This window comes from Salvelinus fontinalis, chromosome 38, assembly GCF_029448725.1.
Source record: "Salvelinus fontinalis isolate EN_2023a chromosome 38, ASM2944872v1, whole genome shotgun sequence".
NCBI classification, from domain to species: domain Eukaryota; kingdom Metazoa; phylum Chordata; class Actinopteri; order Salmoniformes; family Salmonidae; genus Salvelinus; species Salvelinus fontinalis.
In genome coordinates, this window is record NC_074702.1 from 32,527,573 (window position 1) to 32,542,890 (window position 15,318).

Consider the following 15,318-nt stretch of genomic DNA (forward strand, 5'->3'; position numbering starts at 1 on the left):
TTGTTTCACAAGTTAATAGACCTTTTTATATTTGTTTTATATTTTGATTAATTTTCTATTGGGAAAATGATAACTTGTTTACGATAAAAGGGTAAATCTGCAGTTCTAACAATAACCGTGACCGTGCTGCTGTATGTAACCACTGTAATCAAATGCAACCACTCTCAAATTCATAGACGAGCTATTTTTTTAAATTATTATTATTATTATTTTTTTAAGTTGACAATAGCAAAATGTTTATTCCAGATATTATGGTTTCAGCCAGACTGCAAAGAAATAAGGTTCAGTAACACGGAGGAAACTGTTGAAGAGACCTCGAACCTCAGAGAGACAATATACAGTAACGTACATACAATCTCCCACTGACTCTCAAACTGGACACAGGACAGTAGTGCACAAAATAGCATTTGGAAAATCGGGTGGCAAGAAAGAAAAATAACGCCTTGTGCCCACCCCACCCCACGGCCTAGTCAAGTCCTGTTGAGACTCTCCTGAAGGTCTGTTGTTTCCTTTAGTTTGCCTCATCCTTGGAAGCCTCGTCAAAATTCTCCACCAGATCTGGAACATCATCATCTTCCTCCTCTATGGGGGCGATTGGTGCTTTTCCATCTCCAGCCTGTTTGGGCAGAACCTCAGCCAGTCTCCGGAGAATAGTCAGACTGTCTGCTCCCAGCAGGTTGATGATGCTGGGGAGCATCTCTGTCAGCTGCTTGGTCTCGGCGTGGCCAGTGATGGTGAAGGTGTTGGCTGCCAGGGAGGCCTCCACTTTGGGGTTGTTGAAGTGGATCACTGTCCCCTGGTTCGTGAACATGTTGACCTCTTCAATGCCAGAGAGGACTCCTAGTTTCTTTAGGGAGAACTGAAGTTTCTTGTCATCTGCAGTTGCAGTTCTGTGCACAACCTTCTTTCTGCGAGCAGTGCCCTTTCCGCCGTCGCGGACTTGTGCCTGAAGTTTGGCAAGTTTTTCTTGATTCATTATTATTTTTTCCGTCTTGTGTCATTGAAGAATGGCAGAAACAGTGCAGGAAAGAAGGTATTTTAGAGCTCCTAACTGACCTGCACACTAGCAGCGCACGCACGCGGGGAGCAAGATCCATGGACAAGAGCTATGGATGCAAGGGCTGACCATTCATGACGTCAAAATTATAGAATTAACCAAGTTGAGGCTATACAGCTTTTGTTTCAAATTACATTGTTTAGAGCTTATATTTACAGTTCGTGTGGGGTACAACAATTGACCGAAGGTCATGAGACTTGTCATGACACTTGTTATATTCTTCAATAATCAATGGGTATATATTTTTTTTAATTTTTACCTTTATTGAACTAGGCAAGTCAGTGAAGAACAAATTCTTATTTACAATGATGGCCTACTGGGGAACAGTGGGTTAACTGCCTTGTTCAGGGGAAGAACAACAGATTTTTATCTTGTCAACACAGGAATTATAGCCCAATGCTCGAACCACTAGGCTACCTGCCGCCACAGGTAGCATAACTTAATGATTATATATCATTAATTTAAAAGTCTAAAACTGGAAGTTGCAATTGCAGGTTTCCCCTTTAAGTTTTTTTCAAGCTACATCAAAAAGGGGATCTCTTCTCAGCAAGCAAAATTGGTTGAGACGTCTTTTAAACATAGTGTTCATTAGGTTCTGCAACTTCTGCATGAAATGGATCAGATGTCACACTCTCAACATATGCAACAACTTTACTCTATCCAGAGGCAACAGACCTACTCAAAACACACTAAATAAAGAAAGTATTAGGGACCATGGTTTAATTCCGTTTTTTTTTTATCAATACACTTGAAAATGACAAATAATTTAAATACATTAATAACTTATTTTTAAACTCAAACACAGATAGTTTACAACCATTCAAAGTGCCATTTTATTCCCAAGCCTGAGGTTCTTTAAAATACAAATCGAGAAACAGCAAAGACCTGCATTTTGGCCACATGTACAGGGACCAAAGCCATTCCTTCAACATTGGCACTTTTACATTGGTTTAAAAAAGAAAAAGGAAATCTGTCCCTGACGACTGCAATAAATTAATTTAATGAACAGTAAACTGTATGTACAACTTAGAGACTCATTCGTCCTTTATCCCATCACTTTAAATAGAATCTCAGCATGAATTAAACTTAGTTATAAAAATATTAAAGGGCCAGGAATGTTTTAATTTGTGTAAGGGGCAAGCGAGGACAGAGGGTTGTAGAAGAATAAACTATTACACTTTCATTCAATTTCAGAGAAAAGACACTGATGGGGACACAATACGAGCAAAAGAAACTCACCTGCACCTGCAATACTGTCCACATATCCACCTTACATACACACAAACAAACAAACATACAGTGCTGTGAAAAAGTCATTTGACCCCTTAATTCTCTACTTTAGCATTTTTTTTTAATACTGAATATTATCAGATCTTCAACCAAAATCTAATATTAGATAAAGGGGACCTGAGTGAACAAATAACACAACAATTAAATACTTCCTTTAGTTGTTGCACAGTCTCTCACGTTGCTGTGGAGGAATTTTGGCCCACTCTTTCATGCAGAACTGCTTTAACTCAGCGACATTTGTGGGTTTTTAAGCATGAACTGCTCATTTCAAGTCCTGCCACAACATCTGAATTGGGATTAGGTCTGGACTTTGCCTAGGCCATTCCAAAACTTCAAATTTCAAAATGTGTTTTGGATTATTGTCTTGCTGCATGACCCAGCTGCGCTTCAGCTCACAGAAAGCCTGACATTCTCCTGTAGAATTTACTGATGCAGCAAGCATTTTGCGACACCCACAATAACATCTGCATGTGACCAATAACCTTTTATTTGATACGGAACATAATTCATTGTTCCTTCTATTAAAAGGCAAGTCATCCAGGTCCTGAGGTAGCAAAGCATCCCCAAACCATCACACTACCACTACCATGCTTCACTATTGGTACAAGGTTCTTACCGTGGAATGCAGTGTTTGGTTTTTCGTCAGGCATAAATGGGACCCATGTCTTCCAAAAAGTTATACACTTGACTCATCTGTTCATTAGAACATTCTTCCAAGAGCCTTGATGATCTTCCAGGTGTTTTATGGCAAACGTAAGTCAACTTTAATCCAAAAGTCAAGTTTACTTTAAAATGACTAAAAAGCCGCCGAGTTAACTCGCTGAGTTAAAGAAGTTCTGCGTGCAAGAGTGGGCCAAAATTCTTCCACAGCGACGTGAGAGACTGATCATCAACTACAGGAAGCATTTGGTTGCCGTCATTGCAGCTAAAGGTGGCACAACCAGTTATTGAGTGTAAGGGGTTAATACATTTTTCACACAGGGGCATTGGGTGTTGCATAACGTTGTTAATTCAATAAATAAAATAAGTTTATTTTGTAAACTCAGGTTCCCTTTATCTAATATAAGGTTTTAGTTGAAGATCGGCTAATTTAGTATCAAAAACATGTAAAAACAGAGAAAATCCAAAAGGGGGCAAATACTTTTTCAGGGCACTGCATTTCTACCCACCGGGAATACCCATAATGGCCAAAGGTGTCAGCTACTCACAAAGACCCGGTGACCACAAACTCTAAAATACCGCAAATCACTCTTGCTTGTCAGCACACCTGCAATGCCTCCAAAAAACACAAAAACATTCAACCTGTCTCCAATTTCACACCTGGGTTCTGTGCCCACTGTCAGCATAGACTCAGATGCCGTAAAGAAGTGATGTGTGCCAATGTAAACAAAGGGGGGGAAGAACATAGAAGGCATGTGTTCCAAATTCATAGCAAACAGAGACAGGGCATGTTACTTGATTCTGGATCAGAATACTTTCACTGCAGGCTTGTTCAGCACACACACACACACACACATATATTAACCTTCAAACACTCTACCATCTTATCTCAGGTCATCTCCATCTCCAAGCAGTTTGGAGATACTGTAACAAACACAATGAAATCCATTATTTTCCCAAATATAAAGTATTTTGTAAAAGGGGGAACAGTATTCAAAATGAGGCATTTAGTCCAACAGCCATGATGCATCTGGCTTGAGTGCGTGGTAAGGATGGCATTGTAGTGAATACACGACTGTGCGTTTGTCAGACGGTGTTTCTGAATAAGAGTGTTTGTCTAAGCCTGTGTGTAAATATAGTGACTATACAGTAGGGTGATATGTGTTCATAAGTCTGTAGTGCAAATAGCTGAGCACTATTTTGAAAAGCTTTGTAGTTTGCCAAAGAATGTATTTGAACAGGCAGGGTGGGGGGAGGCGGGACAAACCTTCTTTCTTTGCAAGATGTACATATCCTCTTACATACTTTGCAATTCTGAAAGAGTGTTGGTATAAGCATGAATTCAGATCTCACTTATACATTAGAATGTATGTTTCTGATTATGTGTGTGTGTGTTTCTGTGAGCATTGACACGCAGGTCAGGAGTTGTCCACCACTTGGTGTGGCAGGGTGACCGAGGAGCCGTTGATGAAGGAGCCCTGTTTTTCTCTACCCTTCAGAAAGTAGGTAAGCAGCTCTCCTTTCCCCTTCACAAAGATAGGTCCCCTCCTCACAAAACGGAATCCGTACTCCTTCAAGATGTGGTAGCAATCTTCCACCACCTGGGGGCAGTAGAATCACATCAAATTGAAGGTGATGAATCTCCGCATGCATACAGATCCATCCAACATGCGTTTCCTACCCAGATTTGGTAATCCACTTAAAACTATTCCCTGATGTCAAACCCCAAGATCTAAATAGTAATCAAACAAAGTAGGATAATTCTTGTGTTATTATAGCCATCTGGGAAACAACAATTCCAGGCCGACTACATTGCAGTCAACCAATGGTTGCATGCCACATCGTCGACTGCGCAGTCGGGTATCCGATTGCTGTATGTGGTTTTGAGATCTTGCAGGTGATTGAAATGTATCACTCATTGTAGGCTATCAAGTGCTCGTGCTCGGTCCTCACCAGAAATCAGGTACATCAACGACCTGAACGGGCCAACGCGCTACAGCCATAACTGATTGTTTGGTTGTCACCTCAAGACTTATCCCATCCTGCATCTCGTCGCACCCTGTACGGAGAGGCCTTACCTGGATGTTACCCATGACCCCTGTGGACTCCATGCGACTGGCCACATTCACAGTGTTGCCCCAGATGTCATAGTGAGGCTTCCGGGCACCAATCACTCCTGCCAGCACCCCCCCTTTATTCAAACCTGGGGAGAGGAGGAAGCATGGGATACGTGATATGCATGCTGTACAAAATTAGGACACGCTCTCCATTCTTCTCTCACCTTAAAATATGTGGCTGAAAGGTTAGCACTGACCTATGCGCAGCATGAAGTTGTTGAAGGACTGGTAGTTGATGTTCATGAGCGTGACCTTCATGGCCAGAGCAAAGTCCGCCAGATCTGCCAAATGCTGCCAGCGCTCCCTGTCGGTCAGCTCCTCTTTCTGCACAACAGAGCCCTCTACCTTAACCATCTTTTTTGTCAAGTTTCCGAGTGAATTCATTTGATCATCGCCACCACTACGTTCCTCATCACCCATAAAAATGAACATATCCTCTGTAAAAGGTCAGTCCTGAAGCTCTTGATCACATTTCTGACCTGCTACCACAAACAGTATAAAATGCTCTAGACTGAGTTCATCAGGAGTTCTGCTGTTTAGCTATAGGAGTTCACAGGATTATGTCATACTATAGGAGTTTACATGATATAGTTTACACGGGTAGTTTAAGCCTCCTCTGACCCAGACCCAGTGGCTGATGACCATGGTAATGAGCTGACCTTCAGACAGGCGTAGCCGTTGCTGACGTCGGGAGTGACCCCTGACGCTGCCATGTAGGTGCTGCCAATGGTTTTGATTTTGGTGATGCAGCGGAACTGAGACTCGTCCAGAAGCTGTCAGAGGTTAAAAGGTCACGGGTTGAAAGGTCAAGTCTCAAAGTGTTAGGCTGCATTTTTTATTCCTATACATGCCTCGGGAATAGGGAGTAATAACATACAGTACTTCCATTGTCATAGCAAGCTAGTTTCAACATTTGCATGACTGTTACAAGTCGAAATTATGCATTCACGAGCTTCTTACGCTGTCAAAATCTGAGATGATTTCGTTGAGGAACCTGAGGCACTCAATCCCCCCATTGTTGATGCTCTCCTCTGTGTAGAAGTCCGAGAAGTTGGGGATGGAGGCGAACATCACACCAATCTCATCATATGACTGGCTGTACAGCTCCTGGAAGGGGTGGGTATATATATATATTTTTTTCAGATTAACAGATGTACAGACATAGATAAGTCAAGAGTATAACTCCAAATGTAACCTTTGCAATGGCTGAACAAACATTACCACTGTGATAACATGGTGGCTGATCACCGCACACAGTGACCGTGGCTGATACCTCTTTCTCAACTTCAGGAACTATGCATGTATTGGTCCCACTTCACATCGACTGCCTTAAAGCCCATGCATTTATTAGGGCTGGCACAATTACCATATAAACGATGGTTATGGATGAAGACCACCATGACAATTAAATAACTGTCATATCCGTAAATATATATATATATACACTACCATTCAAAAGTTTGAGGTCACTTAGAAATGTCCTTGTTTTTTGAAAGAAAAGCAACATTTTTGTACACCAAAATAACATCAAATTGATCAGAAATACAATGTAGACATTGTTAATGTTGTAAATGACTATTGTAGCTGGAAACGGCTGATTTTTTATCTACATAGACGTACAGAGGCCCATTATCAGCAACCATCACTCCTGTGTTCCAAGGGCATGTTGTGTTAGCTAATCCAAGTTTATCATTTTAAAAGGCTAATTGATCATTAGAAAACCCTTTTGCAATTATGTTAGCACAGCTGAAAACTGTTGTCCTGATTAAAGAAGCAATAAAACTTGCCTTCTTTAGACTAGTTGAGTATCTGGAGCATCAGCATTTGTGGGTTCGATTACAGGCTCAAAAGGGCCAAAACAAAGAACTTTCTTCTGAAACTCGTCAGTCTATTCTTGTTCTGAGAAATGAAGGATATTCCATGCGAGAAATTATCAAGAAACTAAAGATCTCGTACAACGCTGTGTACTACTCCCTTCACAGAACAGTGCAAACTGTCTCTAACCAGAATAGAAAGAGGAGTGGGAGGCCCCGGTTTACAACTGAGCAAGAGGACAAGTACATTAGTGTCTAGTTTGAGAAACAGACGCATCACAAGTCCTCAACTGGCAGCTTCATTAAATAGTATCCGCAAAACACCAGCCTCAATGTCAACAGTGAAGAGGCGACTCCGGGATGCTCAGACTGGCCAATAAAAAGAAAAGATTAAGATGGGCAAAAGAACACAGACACTGGACAGAGGAACTCTGCCTAGAAGGCCAGCATCCCGGAGTCGCCTCTTTACTGTTGACGTTGAGACTGGTGTTTTGCTGGTACTATTTAATGAAGCTGCCAGTTGAGGACTTCTGAGGCATCGGTTTCTCAAACTAGCCCAAATAAATGTAACAGACACATCAACTGTTCAGAGGAGACTGCGTGAATCAGGCCTTCATGGTCAAATTGCTACAAAGAAACCACTACTAAAAGACAACAATAATAATAAGAGACTTGCTTGGCCCAAGAAACACGAGAAATGGACATTAGACCGGTGGAAATCTGTCCTTTGGTCTGATGATTCCAAATTAGATTTTTGACTCCAATTACCGTGTCTTTGTGAGACGCAGAGTAGGTGAACGGATGATCTCCGCATGTGTGGTTCCCACCTTGAGGCATGGAGGAGGTGGTGTGGGGGTGCTTTGCTGGTCACACTGTCAGTGATTCATTTAGAATTCAAGGCACACTTAACCAGCATGGCTACCCCAGCATTCTGCAGCGATACGTCATCCTATCTGGGTTGCGCTTAGTGGTACTATCACTTGTTTTTCAACAGGACAATGACCCAACACACCTCCAGGCTGTGTAAGGGCTATTTGACCAAGAAGGAGAGTGATGGTGTGCTGCATCAGATGACCTAGCCTCCACAATCACCCGACCTCAACCCAATTGAGATGGTTTGTGGTGAACTCTTTCAAGACTGTTGGAAAAGCATTCCAGGTGAAGCAGGTTGAAAGAATTCCAAGAGTGTGCAAAGCTGTCATTAAGGCAAAGGGTGGCTACTTTGAAGAATCTCAAATATAAATTATATACATTTTTGCTTACTACATGATTCCATAAGTGTTATTTCATAGTTTTGATGTCTTCACTAGTATTCTACAATGTAGAAAATAGTGAAAATAAAGAAAAACCCTTGAATGAGTAGGTGTATCCAAACTTTTGACTGGTACTGTATATGAACGACCAGCTGACTGAAGACGGGATGGCAGGCCATTAGCGCAGTTGAGTCAGTTTCCGCTGTAACACAAACTTTGTTTCTCCTTGCTGAAACATGCAAGGTGTTGTAGCAAACGAGGATTCGGTTGCCTAGGCAACACCCCACTCCCTGCAGCAGCAGCACATGCAGTCAGGAGCAGAGGAGAGGAGAAAATGTGCGTCTTAAATATATTCACTGAGTGTACAAAACATTAGGGACACCTGCTCTTTCCATGACAGACTGACCAGGTGAATCCAGGTGAAAGCAACGATCCATTATTGATATCACCAGTTAAATCCACTTCAAATCAGTTTAGGTGAAGGGTAGGAGACAGGTTAAAGAAGGATTTTTAAGCCTTGAGACATGGATTGTGTATGTGTGCCATTCAGGAGGGTGAACGGGCAAGACAAAATATTTAAAGTGCCTTTGAACAGGGTATTTGTAGTAGGTGCCAGGCTCACCGGTTTGAGTATGTCAAGAACTGCAACACTGCTGGGTTTTTTCACACTCAACAGTGTGAAATCAAGAATAGTGCACAACCCAAAGGACATCCAGCCAACATCACACAACTGTGGGAAGCATTGGAGTCAACATGGGCCAGCATCTGTGGAACACTTTCGACACCTTGTAGAGTCCAGGCTGTTCTGAGGCAAAAGGGGGTGCAACTCAATATTAGGAATGGGTTCCTAATGTTTTGTACACTCAGTGTACACTCATGTTTTGTACATGTATTATAATTGTTTTGCTATTAGAACGGTTATAACAGTGAACTTGTTTATTTGGCTGACTAATAGCTTTCATCCAAAATCCCATTACCGTCACAGCCCTAGTATTTACATTGTAGCTACATGGTAGTTACGGTCAGGGCTATAAAGTGTGACAATGTTGGTCGCATATACTCCTAAATGAATTTACAGGTTTCCATATTAGTTTCAAGGGCATAACGTGTGCTTCAGAAGTAGCTAGCATACTTCAAGGCCCAGCATACAGTAGGCTATATCTCAATTGATATTTTTTATTTATTTTCAGTGCTACAAATGAAAAATTTGAATTAAGAGCCCTGGGTTTTTCTATGTTTTTGCATATTCCTTATACTGAATGTTATCAGATCTTCAACCAAAACCTAATATTAGATTAAGGAAACCTGAGATTACAAAACAACTTTAAAAATTGGATACGTCCCCAAACCATCACACTACCATCACCATGCTTGACCGTTGGTATGAGGTTCTTACTGTGGAATGCAGTGTTTGGTTTTCACCAGGCATAACGGGACCCATGTCGTCCAAAAAGTTAACTAAAGTTAGCCAAAAACATACCTGGAAGATCATCAAGACTCTTGGAAGAATGTTCTCTGGACAGATGACTGAAAAGTATAACTTCTCAGACAACACGAAGGGCGAACCAGGTACTGTATCTACAGTGGTGAAGCTGTCTCACCTCGTCCCTTTTCTTGGAGCCAAGGAAGTGGCGCGCTACGTGCTCCGGCAGCATGTTCGTGACCAGCGCCTCGTTCCAGCGCCTCATCTCATACACCTTCTCCTTCTGCTCGTGGACCTCAATCTTCCACAAGAACAGAGTACGGGCTAGCTTCTCCACCTAAAGTCAGGGACGTGGTGGCGGGAGACAGGAAAGAGGTTCACATAGGAGGTGGAGAGGTTAACAAGAATGGAGGAGAAGCAGAACCTGTGGAGACTAGAGAAGGTGGTGGCGACTTGGAAGGTATGTAACTAGTAGACTTCGGCCGTAGTAACTTACATGTCGAGAAAAGTAGTAGAAGCTGATCATCATGACGAAGATCATGATAGTCATGGCATATTTGGAGGGAACCAGATAAGACCTAAAAACAGAGCACAGAGATAGTCAGAAATCACAAGCCTGCTCACATTGTTTCCAGAACAACAATAAAACACACTTAACATGACAATCAGAGTTGCGGTCAATTTCATTTCAATTCAGTCAACTGAAATTCCAATTGCAGTTTTACTAATTGAAAAGAAATGATGACCACACATCCATAAACTGATGACCACCACCCACACCTGTTCTACAGCCTATAACACCACAACCACATCCACCTGTAGTCCTGGAAGCGGGCCATATCGTAGCGGTCAAAAATGTCCCTCCAGCTGTAGATGTTGACGATGCCCGTCGCTATGGTGATGAGGAGCATGAGTGTGACCTTGACCATGTGGCTGACCTGTACCAGCATGGTGGTCGCCATGAGTGCCAGCACGGCGATGTAGCTGTAGTACTTGGGGTTGTCCAGACAGCCCTCTGGCCCGGATTGGACAACAGAGGAAGGAAGAGCCATTGTGGCGTTTCCAGAGGGACGGGGACAGCTCAGCTACAGGGCGTGGACAGAGGGGATAGAGGCCAAATGTTAACGCAAGACCTGAGCCACAACTCAATCGAGTTCTAGTGCTTCCTCCAAGCTTACATGGACCCCTTTAAAAAAATCCCTGGTTTCACTCCCATCTTGTTGCTTTATTACGAATTTAAAACATTTAACTGCAATGCGCGCTGTTGCATATGGACGGCATGCAAGTCAACACCAAAAACAGACCCTTATGTCAAACCCAGCTTCATGAGAAGGCTTGTGTATTGGCATGCTACTGCATAATTCCACACCAGAAAGCCAGTGTTGTGATTTTTTTCTGCTGGACTAACGATGAGCGTTTCTCACCATGTCCACAATGTCGGCCATGGTGAGGATGAAGATTGCTGCCATGGCCCATGTGTTCCGTGCCCAGCGTGTGTGGTCGATCCATGTGGAGAAAGACACCAGCCTCTTAGGGAAAACCTAGGAGGGAAAATAACATGTTGGTCATCAACAGTAATATCATTAATTAGTCACGTGAACTTACCAGTAATATCTATCTACCTATCATCGTTGTATTGATGTGGTTTTGAGTCAATGGTGGTATATGTGGGGCAATGGCGGAACATTAAAAACGTTTTAACTATGATTGATGGCGCCGGTCGTCTTTGCTCGCCGTAACCAACGAAGTAATGCAATTGTAATCATCATCGTAATGATGCTCAGCTTTCAAACGCATCATCAGATGGAAACCATAGTAGCGGTCAGGGTATTTCTCCTAGTGAGTTTGTCCAGATGAGGATATTCGTTTAGGATATTCGTTTGCACCAGTTTGCTACAGCAGGAAAATAATCCTGCAGCAACAGGACATGTGAATGATGTGGATTTTGATTACTGGAAAATTTTTGTAGGGGTTGATACACTTCTCATAACGGAAAATCAAGTCTGAAATGTCAAAGTAGTAAACGTCAGAAGCCTTTCTAAACCGCAAATATACTACGAGTTGTACATTTCCTGTTGTCCTGCAACAGTAGGCCGTCATTGTAAAATCAGAATTTGTTCTTAGTTGACTTGCCTAGTTAAATAAAAAATAAAAACTGGGTGTTCAAATGAAGATCCTACATCTGTACTATAGTGACTTTCATGTTAGTGACAGTACAGTATACTACGACATAGTGCTGTATATGTCAACGGTCATTTCAGATGAGCTGGGACAAACTGAGGACGAGACATATTGGTTTTCCTCATTGAACCATCCAATCATGCCATGGGGAGTCACGCATCAGTCCAACCAGAGGGCTTCTCTATGAACATCTATATGATGAAGAGGGATTGATTTTCCATAGATAAAGAATTGTCACTGGAGTGGAACTACCGTCGCCCGAGGGGATTCAGATCTCCAATGGTTAAATCTCATCTCATTGGGTACAGTACATTCTCTCAGCAGCTGAACAATAATCTGGTCCATACAGCTTCAAGTAAAAGCATTTCATTATGTAGCACTAAAAGCTCTTGCTTATACGCTCTGGGGTAAAGTGTATGTGTGTGTGTGTGTGAGTGGGTGGGGTTTCTGGTGTTCGTGTGGTTGACATTGAACTGGGACAGGCACAGACATGTTGACATGCATTTCACCCTTGATATAATAGTTGTTAATCTGTTTGTTTATGTGTGTACAGTGCAATCGGAAAGTATTCAGACCCCTTCCCTTTTTACACATTGTTACCTTACAGCATTATTCTAAAATTGATAAAATTTTATTTTTACCTCATCAATCTACTACACACAATACTCCATAATGACAAAGCAAAAACTGTTTTTTAGAAATGTTTGCAAATGTATTAAAAAAATATATATATTTTACTAGGCATGCCAGTTAACAACAAATTCTTATTTACAATGACGGCCTACCTTGGCCAAACCCTCCCCTAGGCCAGATGATGCTGGGCCAATTGTGCGTCGCCCTATGGGACTCTCGATCACGCCGGTTGTGATACAGCCCGGAATTGAACCAGGGTCTGTAGTGACACCTCTAGCACTGAGATGCAGTGCCTTAGACCGCTGCGTCACTCAGGAGCTAATTTACATAAACATTCAGACCTTTTGCTATGAGACACAAAATTGAGCTCAGGTGCATCCTGTTTCCATTGATCATCCTTGAGATGTTTCTACAACTTGATTGAATCCCACCTGTGGTAAGTTCTATTGATTGGACATGATTTTGAAAGGCAAACACCTGTCTATATAAGGTCCCAAAGTTGACAGTGTATGTCAGAACAAAAAGCAAGCCATGAGGTCGAAGAAATTGTCCGTAGGATAACAGGATCGTGTCGAGGCACAGATCTGCGGAAAGGGTACCAAAAAATGTCTGCAGCATTGAAGGTCCCCAAGAACACAGTGGCATCCAGCATTCTTAAATGGAAGACATTTGGAACCCCCAAGACTCTGCCTTGAGCTGGCCAAACTGAGCAATTTGGGGAGAAGGGCCTTGGTCAGGGAGATGACCAAGAACCTGATTGTCACTCTGACAGAGCTCCAGAGTTCTTCCAGAAGAACAATCATCTCTGCAGCACTCCACCAATCAGGCCTTTATGGTAAAGTGGCCAGACGGAAGCCACTCCTTAGTAAAAAGGCACATGACAGCCCGCTTGTAGTTTTCTAAAAAGGTAACTAAAGGACCCTAAGATCATGAGAAACAAGATTCTCTGGTCTGATGAAACCAAAATGAACTCTTTGGCCTGAATGTCAAGCCTCACATCTGGAAGAAACTTGGCACCATCCCTACGGTGAAGCATGGTGGTGGCAGCATCATGCTGTGGGGATGTTTTTCAGTGGCAGGAACTGGGAGACTAGTCAGCGTCGAGGGAAAGATGAACGGAGCAAAGTAGAGAGAGATCCTTGATGAAAACCTGTTCCAGAGTGTTCAGGACCTTCAGGAAAGTTCCCCTTTCAACCGGACAAGGACCCTAAGCACACAGCCAAGGCAATGCCGGAGTGGCTTCGGGACAAGTCTCTGAATGTCCATGGGTGGCCCAGCCAGAGCCCGTACTTGAACCTGATCGAACATCTCTGGAGAGACCTGAAAATAGCTGTGCAGTGACGCTCCCCATCCAACCTGAGAGAGCTTGAGGATCTGCAGAAAAAGAAGACTCACGGCTGTAATCTCTGCCAAAGGTGCTTTAACAAAGTACTGAGTAAAGGATCTGAATACTTGTGTAAATGTGATAGCATTTTTTTTTTTTTTTGAATAAGTTTACAAACATTTCTAAAGACCTGTTTTTGTATTGTCATTATGGGGTATTGTGTGTAGATTGATGAGTGAAAAAAAACAATTTAATCAATTTTAGAATAAGGCTGTAACGTAAGAAAATGTGGAAAAAGTCTGAATACTTTCCGAATGCACTGCATGTGTGTCTGTGTGTGACTGTGTGTCTGCATTGCACACGGTGCACAGATACAGTGCATGGGGTTCAAAACCCTTGTGGGCAGTGTGGGGATGGGGGAGGAGTGTTGCTGTTAGGGTGACAGGAGCAGTCGATAGTGGTAGCTACATAACTGCCTGTAGCAGTCAATACATTTGACTTTCCATGACCTGGCTCATGAGGTTAGATCAAAAGTGCTGATGCGTGACAAAAGAACGAACGTATGGGGTGCTGATTAGACACATTCTTTACCACATTCAGCTTACCTAACATTGGGAGTGTCTGAAAACATCAAATGCACAGCATCATGAGATGCTTAGCACATTTAAGTTATTTAACTACGGTATGCCGATCCACTAATCACAACTACGTTATTTTTTTACTCAAGAGTATACCACAACAAATATATTCATATCTACAGATTTCTTATGTGGTGGAAAATGTTCGATGATAAATTATGATTTGGCTGTGGGTTAACTGTTGCTCGCTCTGAAAGGCTAGCTGCTCTCTGGTTTAGATGTTGAGCAAGGTGCGATAGTGGAGCGGGGGGGCACTCACTCGAGGGAAGATGGCCGCCAGAGAGCAGACAGTTAGGACAAGCAGCAGGACCTCTCCCACAGCTAGGGTCACGTAGTTTGCTATCATCCTGTCAACCGCAGGAACACACAGAACATAAGGAACGAAAGAGAGCGAGAGAGAGAGAGAGAGAGAACGAGAGTTTAGGTGAACTCACCGAGGGTCTATGAGGACCTCCATGGCTGCAGTGAACAGGAGTACCACACAGGAGCAGCTGAAGGCAGCTCCGCTCTGCTTCTCCTTTTCTACGGAGTAGAGGGTCTCCAGCTCAGGGTCCACAAAGCGCAGGGACAGACGGTTGGTGCGTTTCCCCTTCAGACTGACAGGGTAGATGGAGGGTTCACACGGTCGGTCTGCTCACATAACAGAGGATTCATACCTGGCTGCACATGGCTCACTCACACACCCTCTGCTACTGGGTGTTTCTCTATGACTATCACACACACACATTCATACATAGATATACACAGGCTGGGAAAATTCTGGGGAATTTTAAATCAATTCCCTGGTTTTCCCAAAATGCCCGGTTGGGGGATTCCCGAAATCAGGAGGGAATAAGCATGAAATCCAGAATCCTCCAACCAGGATTTCAGGAAAACCAGGGAATTTATTTAAAGTTCCTGGAATTTTGCAACCCCACACACACCCTCC

At 42.8% G+C, this 15,318-nt stretch overlaps 2 protein-coding genes across 4 annotated transcripts in view; both read right to left on the bottom strand.

The window, feature by feature from the left end:
• Positions 1–435: 435 nt before the first annotated feature.
• LOC129837411 (transcription factor BTF3-like) lies at positions 436–1,075 on the bottom strand. The gene has a single exon (XM_055903559.1). It carries the CDS (start codon positions 974–976, stop codon positions 512–514), a length of 465 nt encoding a protein of 154 aa, XP_055759534.1. The 5' UTR covers positions 977–1,075; the 3' UTR covers positions 436–511.
• A 676-nt stretch (positions 1,076–1,751) lies between these two features.
• Positions 1,752–15,318, bottom strand: part of LOC129837333 (adenylate cyclase type 3-like) — a 28,963-nt gene continuing 15,396 nt past the window's right edge. For 2 of the 3 annotated variants that reach the window (XM_055903412.1, XM_055903411.1), the window contains exons 10-20: positions 14,825–14,986; positions 14,650–14,737; positions 11,039–11,155; positions 10,431–10,699; positions 10,111–10,192; positions 9,793–9,951; positions 6,085–6,231; positions 5,784–5,897; positions 5,322–5,448; positions 5,086–5,210; positions 1,752–4,608 (exon numbers count right to left, since the gene is read on the bottom strand). In XM_055903412.1, coding sequence (XP_055759387.1) covers positions 4,426–4,608; positions 5,086–5,210; positions 5,322–5,448; positions 5,784–5,897; positions 6,085–6,231; positions 9,793–9,951; positions 10,111–10,192; positions 10,431–10,699; positions 11,039–11,155; positions 14,650–14,737; positions 14,825–14,986 — 1,573 coding nt within the window. In that variant the 3' untranslated portion in view covers positions 1,752–4,425. Of the gene's footprint in view, positions 4,609–5,085; positions 5,211–5,321; positions 5,479–5,783; positions 5,898–6,084; positions 6,232–9,792; positions 9,952–10,110; positions 10,193–10,430; positions 10,700–11,038; positions 11,156–14,649; positions 14,738–14,824; positions 14,987–15,318 lie in introns of all 3 variants that reach the window. The other variant, XM_055903413.1, reaches the window with a different exon arrangement.